The sequence below is a fragment of the Nilaparvata lugens genome, chromosome 7 (genome assembly GCF_014356525.2).
Source record: "Nilaparvata lugens isolate BPH chromosome 7, ASM1435652v1, whole genome shotgun sequence".
NCBI lineage: Eukaryota > Metazoa > Arthropoda > Insecta > Hemiptera > Delphacidae > Nilaparvata > Nilaparvata lugens.
In genome coordinates, this window is record NC_052510.1 from 8,402,505 (window position 1) to 8,425,415 (window position 22,911).

The 22,911-nt window shown below is 33.7% G+C and overlaps 1 protein-coding gene across 1 annotated transcript in view; it reads left to right on the forward strand.

Annotated features, from left to right (window-relative positions):
- Positions 1 to 16,095, forward strand: part of LOC111059197 (acyl-CoA synthetase short-chain family member 3, mitochondrial) — a 62,117-nt gene extending 46,022 nt beyond the window's left edge. The window contains 4 exon segments of the mRNA XM_039433599.1: positions 6,154 to 6,299; positions 8,129 to 8,351; positions 9,877 to 10,052; positions 15,331 to 16,095. Coding sequence (XP_039289533.1) covers positions 6,154 to 6,299; positions 8,129 to 8,351; positions 9,877 to 10,052; positions 15,331 to 15,426 — 641 coding nt within the window. The 3' untranslated portion in view covers positions 15,427 to 16,095.
- Positions 16,096 to 22,911: the final 6,816 nt, after the last annotated feature.

Consider the following 22,911-nt stretch of genomic DNA (forward strand, 5'->3'; position numbering starts at 1 on the left):
ACTAACTGCTGTGCGTCTAGCCTTACATTCAGCGATTTCGCAAATCCTATACTATTGAACGAGCAATTTCTGTTTATATGTTTAGATGTTTATATATCTGTATGTGACCGAATCTCGAAAACGGCTTTAAAGATTTTCACAAAATTTGGAACAAAGTAGGTTTATGATATGAAGATCCGATTGCACTAGGTCTCAACCCTTGGATAACTCGCTGAAGGACATTAAAAGGATGAATTATACGTCCTTGGAAAAACAGCTGGAAATTTTGTCGTCTGTCTATACCGTAATGGAAGTGAGTGAGCGAGTGCATGTGTGGGATATTCCACAACTAATCTCAGGAGAAGAGTAATTCAGCAAGAAAAACATATTTTCGTTTATTTTGTTTTCAGAAAACATGTTTACTTTAGAAAGTCCAAATAGTAACTAGATGCTGTTAGTGTAGAATAGTACATAGTATATTAACAAATATTGTAGCAAGCATAGTATATCATTCTAAATCAAAGTCATAGTATATCTTTTTGTAATTGATGATGTTGAATAAAAAAGACTAAGAAATTGTCAAAAACCACAGATTTATTGATACTTAGAAGTTTATTTATAGAACTTAGAACTTTATTGATACTTAGAAGTTTCTAAGTATCAATAAAGTTTCTAAGTATCAATAAATCAAAAACAAACACATTATCAATTTTTCACTTTTTGTGTAGTTGAGAAGTAGATATTGTGGTAATTATCCATATTGAATGAAAAAGGCTAAGAAATTGTCAAAAACCACAGATTAATTGATACTTAGAAACTTCTAAGTATCAATAAGTTCTAAGTTCTATAAATAAACTTCTAAGTATCAATAAATCTGTGGTTTTTGACAATTTCTTAGTCTTTTTCATTCAATATGAATAATTACCACAATATCAACTTCTCAACTACACAAAAAGTGAAAAATTGATAATGTGTTTGTTTTTTAAAGTGTGAATAAATATTTTAATTTTGATGAGTGATAGTCGCTTAACGATTTTTATTTGGACTGTAGTATACAGCAATTGAAAAGGGTCAGTTTTGGGCATAAGCCTGTTGTGCCTCCTTATATGACTGTAAAAATAATTGAGAAAATGAATAAAAATATAAAATATAAATTCAATCTTTCGTTACAAATTTTCTATGCTTTTACACTCCAGAGCGAAGCTCGGTCCCCCGATATTATGAGTTATACTACAGGAACGTCAAAAATACTACAGGAATAAATAAATGTTATACTACAGGAATAAACAAACCGTCAAAAATAATCTGGCCCTGCCGAGATTCGAACCCGGGCCACCAGTTTACAAAGGCAGCGACTAGACCACTACACCACGGCTCCTCAGCATACTGAGCAGTATAAATCGAAAGACCCCCCTCGTAGGTCGTTCAGCGAAGCAGCCAGTACATCTTCTCTGCTGTTCCAACTACCAGGGCCGCATAACGCAGTAGTAGTTGATATAATAGTGAGCTCCACGTTCTAATGACAGTGGAGAAAGATTGCCGATTCTCTGCCTTGCCACTGCCTTCTATAGAAGATAGCTGATATCGGTATATCTGATGTAATATTGAATGTTCATTCTTGTTTAGAATAAACAATCACATTTCGTGAAATTATAACGTGGAAGTAGTATATTCGCTTCAATCACTAATGCACGATTACAATAGAATTATGCATGGTCGCACTCAATATAACATGTTCTTTCAAATCAAATCAAAGTTTATTCATCAAAAACAAAATTACAACACAAATTAGAATACTATAACTTTTAATACAATTAAAACAATGGAGTTTTATGCATTGGATAATTTCTCAATAGGCACAGATAATTCAATGAATAAATATACACCCCACTATAAATTATATGTGTTGGGGTATAAGCAATACCTACTATTACTTCTAAGTAATAGTAGGTATTGGTATAAGTTATTAGTTGCTTTTTGCGTGTTATAATTACTATTTACAAACTTCATTCAGTGATATAGGATTAGAGTTTTTTATAATGCAATTAGTAAAAAATTATAATACAAACAAAATTATGAAATTAGTAGATAAATATTTATGTTCTATTAAGGATAATAATACTTTTCCAGGCTTAAACAACCGCTGAGTTATCTCCGTTCAAGCCTCAGTAAATATGGGTATTAGTAAGGGCGGATTCAGTTTAATACTAAAAAACTGTAATGAGCATAATATTTCAGTTTCACTTGCATTCTAAATGTATCTTGAATAGATACTAGCATCAAATTTGCTGGTATTATAAAATCTGTACAGGAACGGATGTTCAGAGAAAGTATTGTGGAAAATATTTGGAACACAATTATTGTATACTTTGTAGCTAGCTCTTTTTGAACTAGTTGGCAGATAAACATAAAAATACTCCCAACCCCTTCTTCTTGTGTATAGGCAACCCATTTTGCATTTGTAGAATAAGTTAGTGTGATCATTGCCCCTTTCTCCAAAAATATGTTTATTACTTATGTTCTATTAAGGATAATAATACTTTTCCAGGCTTAAACAACCGATGAGTTGTCTCCGTTCAAGCCTCAGTAAATATGGGTATTAGTAAGGGCGGATTCAGTTTAATACTAAAAACTGTAATGAGCATAATATTTCAGTTTCACTTGCATTCTAAATGTATCTTGAATAGATACTAGCATCAAATTTGCTGGTATTATAAAATCGGTACAGGAACGGATGTTCAGAAAAAGTATTGAGGAAAATATTTGGAACACAATTATTGTATACTTTGTAGCTCTTTTTGAACTAGTTGGCAGATAAACATAATAATACTCCCAACCCCTTCTTCTTGTGTATAGGCAACCCACTTTGCATTTGTAGAATAAGTGTGATCATTGCCCCTTTCTCCAAAAATATGTTTATTACTAAATATTTATTACTATATTGTTTAAAAAAAAACTAGAAATACAAGAGAAGGAAAGAAATAGACATATACAAAAAAATTATCATAAAACAGAATAGGTATAGAAATGAAAAGATTCTAAAATTATATAATAACAGAATTTGATCAACATTGGTTTTGCTATACTTGTCTATCATTCGACAAAACAGATATCGCTATCCTTCTATATCTTCCCAACGTTGCCAAATCCGTTTTTACAATGTAGAAGTATAATAAAGGCAGACAATCGGGAACGCAGTTCTTCTATCTCTATCCACTGCCATTATAACGTGGACCTCACAATAGTTATGGTGTTGTTCTTTTGAAAACTTTTTTTTCAAATTTAACCCTCCTTCAGGCGCAGCCGTCCTCAGAGGCCAACCAACAATATAATTTCCCTCTTTACTTCATACAGTCGGCCGAGCGCCCCACCACTCCATTTTTTCGCCTAAATCTATCGACCTCACAACATGCCAGCCTCAGTCAGTCGCCAACTTTTGCATAGTTCGTGTTATTTCAACATGGCTTCACAGGCCACATGCGCCTGATTATGTCATAAACACAAGATGCTGGCCAATGGTTATTTTTTATGCCTACCTGAATGTTGTTGAATGTTGTGCATCAATGCACAAGTGATCTCGATTGGAAATCAACTTGAACCTCTGAAAAGGAGAATATTTCTAAAAACTTTGTCTCATCAGCTTGTGATGAGACAATTAGCCCGGCGAAGTCTCAATACAAGTGGAATGCCAATTCAAATGCAAACTCGCTTGAAAAGGTTTTTGCCCAATGAACTTGACATATTGACACCCCCTCCCATGACCAACAATAGGCTACCTCCCAAAAGGAGAAAGTGTGGAATATCAGTGACTGAAACAGGATTCAGGAGAATGACAAATTAGAAAAAATGACAGATTAGGATGACAAATTAGGCCACTGTGCCAAACCTGTTTGACTGCAGCTAATTTGGGAGCCTCAACATCACAATGACTACTTATTGAAGATCAATTCCAATAATTTCAAAAATAGCCTAGATTGAAGAAAAAATGATTTTTTCATTTTACAATTGATAATTTTCATTTTTAAGTTTAACCATACTATTAGTGTTCAAAAAATCAATTTTTTGTAATATGTTCGGTATAATAGATCCTACCAATCATTACCCTATTATTATTTTGTATTTTAATTGATCTAGTGTGAAGTGGTGGGGTTAATAACATTTTTCCAATTGTAATGACTGTACTCAACAGGGTAAAGGGTAAACTCCGTAAAATCCTCAACTATGAGACATTAAAAACTGTTTATTTTTCTTTAGTGCAATCAATTTTAAGATACGTCATAATTATCTGGGGAGCTACGAACTTTATACATGTTGAACCTCTCTATAAACTTCAAAAACAAATACTAAAAATAATAGGCTTCAAGGAGAATCAATTCCCCACGAACATTCTTTTCAAGGACAGTAAAGTACTGAGTGTAAGACAACTCTACATCCAGGCTATCATCACGCGAATGAGGAGAAACAACGAACACATAAGACTGGCAGATCATAACCATCAAACAAGGCAGAGAAACACGCATTCAATAGTACCAAGGATGAACACTACATTTGGGCAAAGAAACTACATATATTTGGGACCAAAAATTTACAATTCAATACCAAGTTACATTAGGGCAGAATTCAATAGACACAGGTTCAAGAAAAGTTTATTTTCCTGGTTGGTTGATATTGGGGTGGAAAATTTAGTTAGACTGTAAATATTGAAACTATTTATTCTTCATTCTTCTCTTTACTGTTTTTCATTTTTCTAAAATAACCTTTCTTATTATTATCCTTAGTAGAATATTAATATTTATCTACTAATTTCATATTTTTGTTTTATAATTATTTTATTATGAAAAACTTTAATCCTATATCAGTGAATGAAGTTTGTAAATAGTAATTATAACACGCAATAAGCAACTAATTACTTATACCCCAACACATATAATTTATAGTGGGGTGTATATTTATTCATTGAAGTTATCTTTTATTCATTGTTGAAACACCGCTGATTTATGTAGTTACATTACAATACTATATTATCAATATTCTAATGTTCCATTCAATCTTCATTGTAATTAATAAGTTTTCATAATATGTGAAATGTGTTGCATATTTAGCTGTTGTACTGTAATTTATTGTAGATTCGTGTATAGACCAGAATGTATTGTGACTTACTTGAATAAATAAATTTGAATTTGAAAGGAAAGGAATAGAGCTTCAAACTAGAGACGAAGTTTTCCTATTTTCATTTCTATTAGTCAACTAATCAGATTAATAAAAACAATATAAAAATCTTGTAGTAGGTACCCTTTATTTTTTAAAAACTTTAAAATAGTTCAACAAAGGGTGAAATAAAATAAAGGGTACTACAGATTTTTATATTGTTTTTATTAATTTGTTAGAAAGTAGACCATGTGAGTGGAGTGTTTTTATCAACTAATCAGCTATTCTGGAAGGAAGTAGGCCTATTATGAATCAGGATAGAAACAACTCGCACAAATGACCGTTTTCACACGTGCCGTTTGTCAATCGACATTTATCCGGTGACACTCATAATTATGATTAGAAATTGGAGGACAAGTAACAGAAAATCAGATGTGTGTAGGATAATGCCAGTTACACACACATCCATTTTTGGACGTACGATTTTTTGTCGTCCTTATAAACTCTATTAGATTGAACAGATAATGTCATACATGTGATGTTTGTCAAGATCCGTTCAATCTGGTACAATTCATGAGGACGGCAACAGATGAAACGTCCAAAAATCGATGTTTTCTTGTAACTGGCTTTTAAGCCAATCGGAGAACTATTCTAATCTGATATAATCATAATACTAAGGGTGATGCCCACATAAGCTCATAGGCCTGTTCGTGAGTAATGAGTGAGACGGATGATGATGAGAAATGACTACTTTTTATGTAGTCGGGACCGACGACTTATAGTCTCCTCTGAAAGACGAGAATGACCTCTGTTATATGAGATGCTATAATATTATGCTATACTTTCTTTGTGTTAAAATTCATCATTTCACCTTTTCCAAATTTTGGAGAATGACCTCTGATATATGAGATGCTATAATATTATGCTATACTTTCTTTGTGTTAAAATTCATCATTTCACCTTTTCCAAATTTTGGAAATGTTTGAGACGTTTTGATGATGGGAAAAATTAATTTATTTCTTGCAGTGCGCATTCTTAGGCAAGATGGAAGCGAATGTGATTCACTTGAACTTGGCAGAATTGCAGTCAAACTGCCCCTCCCACCTGGCACAATGGCAACACTGTACAAGGCCACACAGAAATTCATCGATGTATATTTCACAAAATTTCCGGTGAGTTATTTCAAAATTCTAACTTATTTGTCTTCTTTATAAACTCATACATACAATCAAACATTTGCTAATTGATAACTTTGATTATATGTTAATAATACACTAAAAGCTGATTCCCACATATCAGTTTCAGTAAAGCTGCGTTTACACCAAAGTTATAAACAAAATGTTAATGATTGATGTTAAAGATAGAACTCAACTTATCATACACATGATGAACATATATATATGCTTGTCAAGTTCCATTCAATATAATAGAATCTATAAGTATTAAGTTATTAACATTTTGTTAATAACTTTGGTGTAAACGCAGCTTAAACGTACCCAGTACAGTCATAATATCATTCCCATGAATTCTTATGGGGCTATTCACACTCGCATGACCGAGCTGAATGGAAATAGTCCCATTGGAACTCATCAGGATTATAATTATTGAGGACTCTGATAGTGATTAGTGGGAATCCGTCTTTATACATATTATTCTTAGGCCCTGTTGCACAACAGCCGGTTAAATTTTTACCGAGATTAATTTCACGAGAACCAATCGAAGAGAAGACGTTTTTGAAAAGACGGCTTCTCTGATTGGTTCTCGTGGAATTAATCACGATTAACATTTAACCGGCACTTAGTATGAGTTTAATTCTGGAGCACAATAAATCTCGCATTGTAAATTCATTCCTGGGAAAAGCTATCACTAGCTATACAGAGCTATATAATATAAACACCACTTGCTATATAGTGCGTTACAGGTTACAAAGTCAACATTCTGATTATAAATTACGCAAACATTCTTCAATTAATGGTAATTCGAGTGTAATTTTTGTGTGTTTTATCCAGTTCTTCATTCGTCAAAATCAAAATTTTCAGTTTTTGTTGTTTCTGAGTAAAAACGGACTAAATTTCAGAAGAGTGAAATCTTAACCCTATTTCGGACTTTTAAAATTTAGGAGAGAAATAGTACAAGGAGTATCCTTAGTTTTTCTCTCCCATTTAGTGTTCTTTTTTGTTAAAATAATAAATAGATAAAATAAATGGTTTGCTATTCTTGTCTAACATTGTTTGAGCATGCAGATCTCTCTGTCCTTCTCCAGCTCTGCACCAAATTGTTTGTAGACTGCAGTATGTAGAAATGTGTTGAACAACTAACAAACTTATCCCAAGTTACTATACTTTGAGTAGGTGTATACTTGTCCCACTAACTATAGTAGCCCTACTGTGATGAACTAATACATCATTTTTTTACTGAGCTTTTCCAGCTCTGCACCAAATTGTTTGTAGTCTGCAGTATGTGGAGATGTGATGAACATCTAACCAACTGACTTTTACTAACTATACTTTGGGTAGGTAAATACTAGACCTACCAACTATAGTAGCCCTACTGTGATGAACTAATACATCAATTTTTTACTGAGCTTTTCCAGCTCTGCACCAAATTGTTTGTAGTCTGCAGTATGTGGAGATGTGATGAACATCTAACCAACTGACTTTTACTAACTATACTTTGGGTAGGTAAATACTAGACCTACCAACTATAGTAGCCCTACTGTGATGAACTAATACATTGATTTATTACATTACACATGGGGTGATTTACAGCATTTAATTAGGATTTTCGTTTCATAATAATTATTCGTTAATTAGCATTTCAACAAATGCAATTTCTAATTTATCCCCCATCTGTAAACTAATACATTTTTCGTACACTCTTTATAATTGAATGATCGCTCTCCATTAAATTTTTTATCTGTTATTGATGAAGCTATAGATGTTCATAAGCTATAGATGCTATAGAAGCTATAGATGTTCATAAGCTATTGATTTTTGTTCAGGGCTACTACGACACAATGGATGCCGGCTACAGGGACGAACACGGCTACATCTACGTGACAGCTCGCGATGATGACGTCATCAACGTGGCCGGCCACCGACTGTCGACGGCTGCCCTGGAGGATGTCATCCTCTCGCATCCCGACATCACCGACGCGGCTGTCATAGGCGTGCCTGAGCCCACCAAGGGAGAGATACCGCTCTGTCTCTACATCACTAAACCAGGTATCACATTAGATTTCAATAATAAAGGCCATCGAAGAAAAAACAAACGTCTGCTTTCAGTTATATCCAGACAGACAGACATCTGTCTGCGTTGGAACATTCGATCATCTGGAGGAAAGCTCAATTTCCATTTTCTAGTTGATTATATGCAACGGCAACAATCGGAGAAGATATTGTAGCTGCTTTGGCTGCGGATAACCAACTGTAAAATTGAAATCGAGCTCTCCCCAAGTAGTCCAGGCAATGAATGCTCAAAAAAGGGTATGGAGGGAAATGTTGAAGGACAATAAATTATTTTTGACCCCGCAGTTCTGTTCAGGATAGTAAGGAGGTAAACATATCAAAAGTCCCCACCCCTACACAATGTGCTAAGGGGGTGGGGGTGGTTTAAAGGTACCATTTTTTGCTTTCTGGCATAAAACTCAAACACTATGAATCCTGAGGACTTGCCTGTCATATAACAAAATATTAAAGCTTACATAATTTCCTATAATATTCATTCTAAAACTTTTTCTACAACCTCTAGTTTTCGAGATATCTGCTCTTGAAGGTGTGACATTTCTGAAAAAACACGTTCGCCACCAATTATTTATTTTTTTTCTATTATAAGTATTATAACTTTCCAAAAATCGATGGGAAAAATCCATGCTGATTATAAGCTCATAGAGCATTAAATTTTCTTCAATGTGATGGATAATTTCACACTTTTACGAATTTCCCTACACCTTCTGCAGCAGCTTTAGTGTTGAGTGTGAAATCTCCATTTTTGCAACAATAGACCAATTGACAAAGGAATTTTAAGGGAATGTTTTAACAAAATTTTTGAGACTAATTTCTGTTGAGACTAGTTAGGAGGAGAACATACCAAAAGTCCCCATCCCTAACTCATGTGCTAAGGGGATGGAGGTGGTTTGAAAGTTGCATTTTTCAGCGTTTTGCTTCCACGCCCATATCTTGAGAACAATGTGTTCAACTGACTCAACTATTAAAAAATGAAGCTTGATAAATTCTCTACACTTTTTGTTGAATGAAATTTTTCGATATTCCCAACAGTTCCCGAAATATTTGCTCTTGAAGGTGTGTAATTGTTAAAATAACAGGTTTTTATCCAATGTTTTGCTCTTTCAGGGCTTATATAGGCTAACTCTCCAAAATCGCATCGTAAAAACTGATTCTTATCGTAGGTTTGTAGAGCATTGAATTCTCTTCGAAATTATGTATTATTCCACTATTCCATATTTTCCTTTCATTATTGTTTTAGCAGCTTCAATGTAGGGGGTGAAATTTTCATAGATTCCTTGATCTCCCATTCCACCTTATGTGTTCAAACAGCTTGTAATGGAGAAGTGTATAATGAATTTGTTATATATAGTATTTTCCAAATGATACATATCCACTTTTTGATCAAAAATCTTCCAACTTTCATCAATATTAAAAGATTATTTAATTCACACATATTTTTACTTATATATTCTTAATTATGTTCCTATCTCACTCTAGATTTCTCTCTGTTTCCCTCTTCAAGGTAGCAAAAGGAGTGAGAAAGAGATAAGCAACGACTTGATAAAGCAGGTGCGAGAACTGATAGGACCAATAGCCGCCTTCCATCACTCCGTCGCAGTCACAAACCTCCCTCGCACTCGCTCCGGTAAAACAGCCAGGAAATCGATAGCTGATCTAGCCAGAGATAAAGCTATTAAGGTAAGAAAGTAGAAAGCAAAATGTGCAGGAAGTCGAAGAAAAAGTTTCAAGCGTGTCTTACTCACTCTGAGCCTAAACCAATTTCCAGTTTTTCATTCGTGCTTTGTACCTATCCCATGCAAGATGTTCCCTCTGTAGTGCAATTCACTTTAAACCGTCAGAATTTCCCATATATAGCATCAATGCTAACCAAACAAGCTTTGCTGACTATCATTTATCGTGTCTTTGGAAGAAGCTTCTTTTTTAGAGAGATTCACTTTCATCTGTCAGAATTTCCCATATAATAGCATCAATGCTATCCAATCAACCAATGCTGACTCTTGAATCGTCTTTGGAAGATGCTTGTTTTTGAGAGAGATTCACTTTAAACTGTCAGAATTTCTCATTCAATAACATTAATGCATCTCAATCAACCAATACTGACTATTGTATCCATATCAGCAAGGTCTTTCTTCTACAGTGAAATTCATTTGAATCTTTCAGAATTTATAATAATATAACATCAATATATCCTATATAACCAATACTGAACGTTGGAATTGAGTCTCTCCATAGAGGAAATAATATTAAAACGCATTTTCTTTCAAAAGCTGAGTGTAGTATAGTAGGATATATGTGGAATTCAACTTCAGACGCTTTTATTCTTATGTAGGATAATATTATACTGTAGACTACAGTAGTCTGATAATTCGATAATGTATTCTCTTTGCATTGCTGAATATTGGACTCAAAGTAGATAATTGAGTTCTCACTAGCTATAATATTGTAATAGAGTAGCTCATATACTCTACATCACAGTTAAATCGAATCGCTTTAAATCTCGACCAGGCTCTTTGTCGTAAATTGTACATACCGTTCGGAGTTCACAATATAGTCTGAACTAATTCACTCACATATTTTCTCGCTTTATTCCATCTTTCCTGATTGAATACAGAAAGAGTTTTATTTCCATTGATTATTGCATTTACTTACCAAAGTAGAGGGTGGGGGTTGGCCCAAAAATTTGGGGTATTCCTTTAAAAAAATATGGGTGCATCAATGGGCATTGGGAAGGGGGGCGTGAGCACCCCTGAGTGAAGTATTGCCATCCATGTAATATGTCACAAGAGTTAATCAAGCTGAAACTCAGACTGTAATCTAACAGAATTCTTTGATCTTTTTCATTCTCCCTCGTGTGTTCAAGCATCTCGTCATGAGAAAGTGTAGAATAAAATTAATGTTCTGTATTGTATTTTTTAATGTATACGATGATACCTTCATCTTCATACATATCCACCTATTAATCAAATATCTTCCAACGTTTTTCATTGATATTAATAGATTATTAAACACATATAAGATCATTACACACATATAATCAATATTGTTGATTCTGCTAAAATAATATCTCACACTAGATTCCTCTCTGTTTCTTGATTAGGTAGCAAAAGGAGCGAAAAAGAGATAAGCAACGACTTGATAAAGCAGGTGCGAGAACTGATAGGACCAATAGCCGCCTTCCATCACTCCGTCGCAGTCACAAACCTCCCTCGCACTCGCTCCGGTAAAACAGCCAGGAAATCGATAGCTGATCTAGCCAGAGATAAAGCGATTAAGGTAAGAAAGTAGCAAGCAAAATGTGCAGGAAGTCGAAGAAAAAGTTTCAAGCGTGTCTTACTCACTCTGAACCTAAACCAATTTCCAGTTTTTCATTCGTGCTTTGTACCTATCCCATGCAAGATGTTCCCTCTGTAGTGCGATCCACTTTAAACCGTCAGAATTTCTCATATGATAGCATCAATGCTAACCAAACAAGCTTTGCTGACTATCATATCGTGTCTTTGGAAGAAGCTTCTTTTTTAGAGAGATTCACTTTAATTTGTCAGAATTTCCCATATAATAGCATTAATGCTACCCAATCAATCAATGCTGACTCTTGAATCGTCTTTGGAAGATGCTTGTTTTTTAGAGAGATTCACTTTAAACTGTCAGAATTTCTCATTCAATAACATTAATGCATCCCAATCAACTAATACTGACTATTGTATCCATCTCAGCAAGGTCCTTCTTTTATACAGTGAAATTCATTTGAAACTTTCAGAATTCATTATAATATAACATCAATATATCCTATAACCAATACTGCACGTTCTTGAGTGAGTTCATCTGTAAAGGAAATAATATTAAAACGCATTCTCCTTCAAAAGCTAAGTGTAGTATAGTAGGATATATGTGGAATTCAACTTCAGACGCTTTTATTCTTATATGTAGGATAATATTATACTGTAGACTACAGTAGTCTGATAATTCGATATTGTATTCTCTTTGCATTGCTGAATATTGGACTCAAAGTAGATAATTGAGTTCTCACTAGCTATAATATTGTAATAGAGTATATACTCTACATCAAAGCGAAATCGAATCGCTTCAAATCTCGACCAGGCTCTTTGTCGTAAATTGTACATACCGTTCGGAGTTCACAATATAGTCTGAACTAATTCACTCACATATTTTCTCGCTTTATTCCATCTTTCCTGATTGAATACAGAAAGAGTTTTAGTACCTTTGAAGTAAATTATATTGCTTCTGGTATAACTGACACCATTACATTTGAAAGCTTCTAAAACCAACCTAGATCGGCAATGATCGTTAGTGATCGACAATAATCGGTTTGAACAAAAAGTGGAATTTGGAGCATAAGCGTCCTCTAGAATGGGATATCTTCTCATGTATCTCTTTTCTGTATAGGGCTACTTGTAATATAAATATAAAGAAAATAAAAATCTCAGTACCCTTTTTTTAAAATATTTTATCACAATATGTTTAGGTCATTTATGCCATTTTCAAGTGATATGATTAAATAAATAAATATATGAATACACTAACATATGATCAAAATAAGAATCTTCCAACGTTTTTCATTGATATTAATAGATTATTAAACACATATAAGATCATTACACACATATAATCAATATTGTTGATTCTGCTAAAATAATATCTCACACTAGATTCCTCTCTGTTTCTTGATTAGGTAGCAAAAGGAGCGAAAAAGAGATAAGCAACGACTTGATAAAGCAGGTGCGAGAACTGATAGGACCAATAGCCGCCTTCCATCACTCCGTCGCAGTCACAAACCTCCCTCGCACTCGCTCCGGTAAAACAGCCAGGAAATCGATAGCTGATCTAGCCAGAGATAAAGCGATTAAGGTAAGAAAGTAGCAAGCAAAATGTGCAGGAAGTCGAAGAAAAAGTTTCAAGCGTGTCTTACTCACTCTGAACCTAAACCAATTTCCAGTTTTTCATTCGTGCTTTGTACCTATCCCATGCAAGATGTTCCCTCTGTAGTGCGATCCACTTTAAACCGTCAGAATTTCTCATATGATAGCATCAATGCTAACCAAACAAGCTTTGCTGACTATCATATCGTGTCTTTGGCAGAAGCTTCTTTTTGGAGAGATTCATTTAAATCTGTCAGAATTTCCCATATAATAGCATGAATGCTACCCAATCAATCAATGCTGACTCTTGAATCGTCTTTGGAAGATGCTTGTTTTTTAGAGAGATTCACTTTAAACTGTCAGAATTTCTCATTCAATAACATTAATGCATCCCAATCAACTAATACTGACTATTGTATCCATCTCAGCAAGGTCCTTCTTTTATACAGTGAAATTCATTTGAAACTTTCAGAATTCATTATAATATAACATCAAAATATCCTATAACCAATACTGCACGTTCTTGAGTGAGTTCATCTGTAAAGGAAATAATATTAAAACGCATTCTCCTTCAAAAGCTAAGTGTAGTATAGTAGGATATATGTGGAATTCAACTTCAGACGCTTTTATTCTTATATGTAGGATAATATTATACTGTAGACTACAGTAGTCTGATAATTCGATATTGTATTCTCTTTGCATTGCTGAATATTGGACTGAAAGTAGAAAATTGAGTTCTCACTAGCTATAATATTGTAATAGAGTATATACTCTACATCAAAGCGAAATCGAATCGCTTCAAATCTCGACCAGGCTCTTTGTCGTAAATTGTACATACCGTTCGGAGTTTACAATATAGTCTGAACTAATTCACTCACATATTTTATCGCTTTATTCCATCTTTCCTGATTGAATACAGAAAGAGTTTTAGTACCTTTGAAGTAAATTATATTGCTTCTGGTATAACTGACACCATTACATTTGAAAGCTTCTAAAACCAACCTAGATCGGCAATGATCGTTAGTGATCGACAATAATCGGTTCGAACAAAAAGTGGAATTTGGAGCATAAGCGTCCTCTAGAATGGGATATCTTCTCATGTATCTCTTTCCTGTATAGGGCTACTTGTAATATAAATATAAAGAAAATAAAAATCTCAGTACCCTTTTTTTAAAATATTTTATCACAATATGTTTAGGTCATTTATGCCATTTTCAAGTGATATGATTAAATAAATAAATATATATGAATACACTAACATATGATCAAAATAAGAATCTTCCAGTAGTATTTATTTATTTAATTGTGATAAAATATTTTAAAAAAAGGGTACTGAGATTTTTATTTTCTTTATATTTATCTTCTCATGCTATCTTTTCTCTGTGATGATGGTTCAAGGGAGTGTGAAGAATAAGTTAGAACAGAATTAGTTAGAAAGAATAAGACGTTGATGTTATCAATACCAATGTTACCAATGTGACATTCGAAGACAGGCTTTGGAATGGAACCCTGCTGGGAGAAGGAGAAGGGGACGACCCCGTGATACATGGAGAAGAGGAACTCAAGGATGCGGGAAAGGGATGGCGAGAGATGAAGGTTCTAGCTCAGAACTGTGTGAGATGGAGGCTTGCTGTTGATGCCCTATGTTTAAGGTGACCAGATTTTGAGGTACCGATAACGGGATGGCCACACAACCGTCAACAGTCTCCAGAAAACGGGACTGTCCCGTTTAAAACGGGACGTCTGGTCACCTTACCTATGTTCCACTAGGAACGAAGAGGATTAAGTAGGTATCAATACCACAAATATAGTGGTATTGAACTATAAGATGTTGATGTTGTCAATACCACTATTTTGTGGTATTGACAACATCAACGTCTTTCAATTACGGAGAAATACCACTACATCTCATACCATACAATCGAATTCTTAAAATTGGAACAGTTTGGAATCACAACTTCCGTTTCAATGCTTAAAAACATAACATCTGGAGAAAAAGACATCTGATTGTCCTGGAGCTGTATTCTATTTCAAGTTTTTATTTTTAGTTTATTAATCGTTCAACCTTCATTTTGCAGATTCCGAGCACCATTGAAGACCCAACAGTGTACAAGGAAATCAAGCGCGCCCTTCAATCTCTGGGCTACGCCAAAACTGCTCCTGATCCTCAATGATGGATGGAATCAAGCATTTTAATATTGGACATTATTTAAAATTGGTGTAATATAGGATACTCGAATATTATAGTGTCTTTCCCAAAGTGATTGAAAATAAATTGAAAAGAGTAAAAATTTATCTTCTCCTTCAGAATATTATTTTTCGTATATTTGGGATCGCTCAGAAATTACCGGTTTGTATTTTTAGATGAAATTCTTTGATGTCAACATTCAAAAATGAAGTATATTCCATTTCATTCTTTTCAATTGACTCAATTGACGTGATGAATATTTTTCTCAGTTAATTTTATTTTCCCAGTTTTATGTCATATTCTCATGAATGATATCATTTCAATGGCACTGCAAATAATAAACAATTCAGCCCTGTTATTACAATGCTTTTAGAGAGTGAATTTTTGATAGCCTATAATAAACAGCATCTCATAGGTTGCTGTAGACTATCATTATTTACCCTGAGCACGGGTAATTGTTTCTTTCTTTTTGTCTGAGGTTTCATGCTTCAATTTTTTGAAAAAATTTAATTTGTTTAACATTTTATTTGTTGAAAGTTTCTAAAGTCATTAAATTTGTTAATGTTGTGTAAAAGTTTGTTAATGTGTTGAAAATGCCAGCAATAATGGAGGTTCTCAGTTTTATTTTTGTAGAATTAAAATTTATTTCAAATAACTAAATCGTTATCATTTAGTGTTTACCCACAAAATAACAGTTAATTCCAAATTATCATATAATGTAGTACTCCCGATTGCATGAATTTCCAATATATTAACCGTAATTGAATGTCGGTTAACTTATAAGTGTACGAAGATAAAATACCATATTCTATAATAGTTGAATATAAATAACAATTTGAAATATTAGAGACAAGAAGAATACATATTTCCAGTTTCCAGACTACTTGGGAATTGAGCATTTTAAAACTGGAATGCAAACGCTTTGAAATTCATCTTTCGAACTTGGCAGGAAACAAAAGTTTTGCTTCAGCTACCTGTGACACTTAACTGTGTCAAAATAATCATTTTGAGGTGGATGTATTTTCACTGTTTGATACCTTATCTTCCTAAATGTTCCTTGGGGACAAGTTCATATAATTTATGTAGCCTACGATTGAACTCTTTCCCACTGTCGGTCTTTGTTTAGAGTGGGTTTCGAACTCCCTCACTCTATACGGTATTTTGCCCGGCGCCAATCAATTACTATGAATTGATAAAATTAAACTAATAAAATTGAATTGATTTGAATTGATAAAATTAATTACTTTACTGTAACTTCACTCACTGTGTGGATACTTATATCTCACTGAACTAATAATAGTATTGAAGAAAAAGATAAAGATAGATAGATCAGGGTCGTGTTTAAGGGAATGTACGAAGTGAAAGGCAAAACAAAGGTTAATTATGAATTTATTATTGAACTTTAAATTTATATGAATTTATAAAAAATTGATCAAAAATATAGTAATGATTAGATATAAATACAAGATGATTAAGTTTTTGAAAGTACAACAGTTCAAGTTTAATTTTAAACAACAAAATTTAACAAACAGTTCTTATTACTTTTATCAGGTTACTTGAACAATAAGATATAAAATCAAAGTATTGAACAACTCTAGTAAAAAATATGATTATAGTCAAAAATAAGAGAATTGATAAAGTTTGAAGAATGAATATGATTAGGGGAGCCTTGCTTTAAGAAACTATTATTTGTGCTTAGAAGAAAATTTCAACTGTAAGCTTCAAGAAGTTAATTAAAACTGTATCCACAGATTTGTATTTAGGAGAGCTAAATAATTAAATTTGCTGTTTACTTTGATGCTATGGAAATTTATATACTTATTTGGGCTTTTTAGGGTGGGGTGGTGTGGATTTTAAATGAGGAAAATTGAAAATTCTAAATACAATCTTTACCTGGCTCAGTCAATTCCCTATAGGATAATTGAAGTCTGAGACCAAAAACTCACTCCTACACTGAACACTGTCCAAAATCCAAGAGACTCACAGCAACAAACAGCAACTAACTGCCACTAACTGCAACTAACTGCCACTAACTTGCAAGGCATGGTCTGCCTGTTTATATACTAGAACCACGATTTTCCACCCCTCATCACCCTTCGCCCTCTAGCTCCGCCTACCCTCAAACTCATCAGCTAATATTCTGCTTACAAAATGGATTCAAATATCAATTTGAATTCACTATAATGTTTATTATGTTAAATCATTTTAAACTATGGCTCCCCTTCATTATTAAAACAAATGATATCATATATTTTATCAATATTTAAACTCTGAAGTTTGGATACTGACAATTGAATGCATTGATTTGATTAATACAGTAGGCTAATCAATCTTCTAAATCTAATATTGAAAATACTTCAATAATAAATACATGAACTGAACAAAATACAATGTCATACAGTAATCATTACAATCGAGTTGAATAAATCAAATTAATAAGATACCAATCAATTACTACTTAATTAATTAAGCAGGTTTCTTATACTCATTGTCAACCTGTTTCAATCAAATATACCTAATTTATTCTATTTACAAATTTGTCCTTAGCCTATGAATTCGGATTCAACTAACTTAATTAGCTTATAATAATTATTGAATTATAATTTATTGTACAACATTATTTGTTGAATACTTTATACATATAGCCTAATCTACTTCACGCCCTAATTTATAAATACATTTACTCATATATCATATTCATCGTTTTATGTGATCACCATTCAAATAACTGATCATCAAATAATTGCTTCAATAATATCCATGTGCTGACCACGTGGTAAAATTGTAGCATATGCTGACCACGTGGTTACATTGAAAATTACATATCTATATTTACTACTCTCCTAACTATATATCTATATCGCTATTCAGAATCTTCATTCACCTGCCATCAACTTATGCTATAGATATATACAAGGGTTGACACAAAGCACAGTGGGCCATGTGGTTTCTATTGTAAACGTGTCTGTGACTGACGTTAGGAATGCTGTTAGCAAATTTCTAGGAAAGAATGATTTTGTCTCAAACTATTTTCAAAAGAATAATGCCCCAGCGTCTGTCTAGGTAAGCTATTCAAATGCATTCTCAATAGTTTCGAGAAACGGTTCTTTTTATTATTCTAGCTCTTCGAGCATTCATATTCTTAAATACAATATGTTCAGAGCACGTGTTGCAACAAATAACAGAAATCTACAATTTTTAAATTTTAGGAGAGCACGTGGTCGCCATATGTGGCTCTCATATGTGGCTCTCGCCATATGTGGCTCTCTGCAAATAATAAACAATTCAGCCCTGTTATTACAATGCTTTTAGAGAGTGAATTTTTGATAGCCTATAATAAACAGCATCTCATAGGTTGCTGTAGACTATCATTATTTACCCTGAGCACGGGTAATTGTTTCTTTCTTTTTGTCTGAGGTTTCATGCTTCAATTTTTTGAAAAAATTTAATTTGTTTAACATTTTATTTGTTGAAAGTTTCTAAAGTCATTAAATTTGTTAATGTTGTGTAAAAGTTTGTTAATGTGTTGAAAATGCCAGCAATAATGGAGGTTCTCAGTTTTATTTTTGTAGAATTAAAATTTATTTCAAATAACTCAATCGTTATCATTTAGTGTTTACCCACAAAATAACAGTTAATTCCAAATTATCATATAATGTAGTACTCCCGATTGCATGAATTTCCAATATATTAACCGTAATTGAATGTCGGTTAACTTATAAGTGTACGAAGATAAAATACCATATTCTATAATAGTTGAATATAAATAACAATTTGAAATATTAGAGACAAGAAGAATACATATTTCCAGTTTCCAGACTACTTGGGAATTGAGCATTTTAAAACTGGAATGCAAACGCTTTGAAATTCATCTTTCGAACTTGGCAGGAAACAAAAGTTTTGCTTCAGCTACCTGTGACACTTAACTGTGTCAAAATAATCATTTTGAGGTGGATGTATTTTCACTGTTTGATACCTTATCTTCCTAAATGTTCCTTGGGGACAAGTTCATATAATTTATGTAGCCTACGATACTTGAGATCATCAAATTAAATTTTCTCTGAGGGAAACTCCATCAGGATGATTTGGAAAACCAAAGCAAAGTAATGCTCCATTACTGAGTTGGATCAGAGACAAACAAAAAATAGGTTACGCTTATCCTTTCTCTATCCTTAGACGGATTCTGAATTGGGAAAATAGATAATTATTTTTATAGAAGGAGATTCATATTGCAGAACCACTCTGAAAAATTCAAAATCAGCTGAAGAATAGTTGAATTCATGTTCAAAAATGGCATCTCTTGTACTTATTGAGATTTCTTGATAAGACATGAGAAGTCATTCATTTTTAGAGTTCAATGATTTTTCTTTAAAAATAATCACTTTCAATGATTAGAAATAGATTCATCATGGCTTTCACAAAATATATGTGAGTGTTCAGATCTTGAAATGGTCCACAAGCTCTACAATATTCGAACCATGCAAAAATGACATGCAATGCAGAAACCGCCGTGAAGCTGGCCCCACCATATCGAGCCCAAAATTTGAAACATATGCCAATATTTAGGGCTTTTTTTGGGCTTCCAGAATATCCAAGTTTCAATTTTTGGGCTCAACCGGAAATGGGGTTTATAAGGGTTTATACATTGGCGGGCCAGCTTCACGGTTAGCCCGCGACCATCACCGATCTTGAAGATGAAGGTGTCATTTGATAGAGTGAATTTTGGGCTTCCATTCTATACCATTTTCAAATTTTAGGCTCAAAAAATACGACCATGAGAGACTTCGAAAGTTTTCAAATTCGGCGGGCCAGCTTCACGGTTAGCCCGCGACCATCACCGATCTTGAAGATGAAGGTGTCATTTGATAGAGTGAATTTTGGGCTTCCATTCTATACCATTTTCAAATTTTGGGCTCAAAAAATACGACCGTGAGAGACTTCGAAAGTTTTCAAATTCGGCGGGCCAGCTTCACGGTTAGCCCGCGACCATCACCGATCTTGAAGATGAATGTGTCATTCGATAGAGCGAATTTTGGGCTCAATAATTACGCTGCGGACGGAGGAAAAACGTTATAGCCGGGGGAGGGGGGGTTGATTTATTAAACCAGGTCCCTTGTCGCCCCCAAGGAAAGTGTATTCCAGAAGAATTTGATAAGAATCGATGGAACAAGTCTACAGCTATCATATTATACCACTTTCAATTTTTGGGCTCGATAATTACGCCGTCAGCGGGGGTGAAGGGTTATAGTAACCAGGTCACTTGCCGCCCCCAGGGAAGTTGTACTTCATAATAATTTGACGGAAATCGATGTAACAGATCTACAGCCATCATATTATTATACCACTATCAATTTTTGGGCTCGATAATCACGCCGTCAGCGGGGGGAAGGGTTGTAGGTAACCAGGTCACTTGCCGCCCCCCGGGTATGTGTATTCAAGAAAAATCCGATGGAAATCGATGTAACAGATCTACAGCTATCATATGATACCACTTCCACTTTTTGGACTCAATAAACACGCCGTCAGAGGGGTGGAAGAGTTGTAGGTAACCAGGTCACTTGCCGCCCCCAGGGTATGTGTATTCAAGAAAAAACCGATGGAAATCTACAGCCATCATATTATACCACTTTCAATTTTTGGGCTCAATAATCACGCCGTCAGCGGGGGGGAAGGGTTGTAGGTAACCAGGTCACTTGCTTCTCCCAGGGTATGTGTAATCAAGGAAAATCCTTGGAAATCATGGAAATTGATGTAACAGATCTACAGCTATGATACCACTTTTAATATTTTCAGTTACATGCTTCGCAGGTATTCATATTTGGGCTCAATAATCACGCCGTCAGCGAGAGGGAAAGGTTGTAGGTAACCTGGTCACCTGCCGCCCCCAGGGAAGTTGTATTTCATGATAATTTGACGGAAATCGATGTAACAAGTCTACAGCTATAATATGATACCACTTTCAATTTTCGGGCTCGATAATCACGCCGTCAGCGGGGGGAAGGGTTGTAGGTAACCAGGTCCCTTGCCGCCGCCAGGGTATGTGTAATCAAGAAAAATCCGATGGAAATCGATGTAACAAGTCTACAGCCATCATATTATACCACTTTCAAATTTTTGGCTCGATAATCACGCCGTCAGCGGTAGGGAAGGGTTGTAGGTAACCAGATTTTTTTTAAAACATGAATATGTTCATTGAACCTATTTTGAAAAACATTTATGTATCCGACCGATGTAAAGTTTTTCACAATTACTAGGCTATATTCCAGTTTATAAACGCCTGATTCTTCAAAAATTGTTCTCGTATTTTCTATCAGAAATCTTCCTTATTAGTTAAAAAGCATTAATTGTTGGTTTGTATCCTAAATACTAGTAGATCTGTGAACAGTAGACCTCACGCAGTTTTCTTATCCACAAGTATCTGATGTCACCTGTTCTAGTTGATTCAGTGAATCACAATTCACAGTTGAATCATAATTTACTCTTGAAAACTGTTATTTGTTTTCTCAAAGATCAAAAACTCACTTATGTTAATTAACTCAGTTCACGTTTGAATTTGTATCCCATATGATGATTTATTCATTTTCGTGATAATCTTTCCATCTGATAAAAATATTTTCCAACTATTTTAAAATTATTATTTTTCAAACAAGAATATTATAGTTCTTTTAATTTTAAAATGTGAGAATATTGATACTGATGGGCACGCATCTTAAAAAATATTGGAACCATACCTTATAGAAATATATGCGGCTAGACATCTGTTTAATGCATGCAATAAAAAATCCACTTGTCAAATTCACTGAATATAAATTATCATACACATGATGAACATATGTGTTTGTCAAGCTCCGTTCAATCTTATAGAATCTATAAAATAGAATGAATTATAGTACCCTTTAAAATCAATAAAATAATAAAACAAGAATAAAAATTGTAATAAAACAAATACAAACTACTAGTTTCGGTGATCACACCATCGTCATTTTATAAAAATAAAATACAAATCCAAATAATAGAATCTGTAAGGATTAAGTTATTAACATTTTCTCAATAACCTTGGTCTAAACGCAGCTTCAAAAAATTATTTTCTCTTTTTGAACTTCCATAGTAAATTCTATAGAAGGTGAATTGAGTTTAAATATCTTTCTAAATCTTCATGTTTTCCATCATTATTATTGTATAACCATACTATGTCATCTACATATCTATACCAATAGATGATATTTTTTCTCAAAGGATTATTACTATTCATAATTTTTGACTTTTCCAAATTGTTCATATATAATTATGTTAGCAAGGTATCCTGATAATGGTGACCCCATAGCTAAACCTTCATTTTGCTCATAAATTTTGTCATTGAAAGTGAAATAATTTTGAACTGTACAGGTTTTTGTTAATGCTATTGAATCCTCATATTTCATTACTGTTCAGATTATTTTCAATTAACTTTTGCTTTAAAATGTTAATAGTT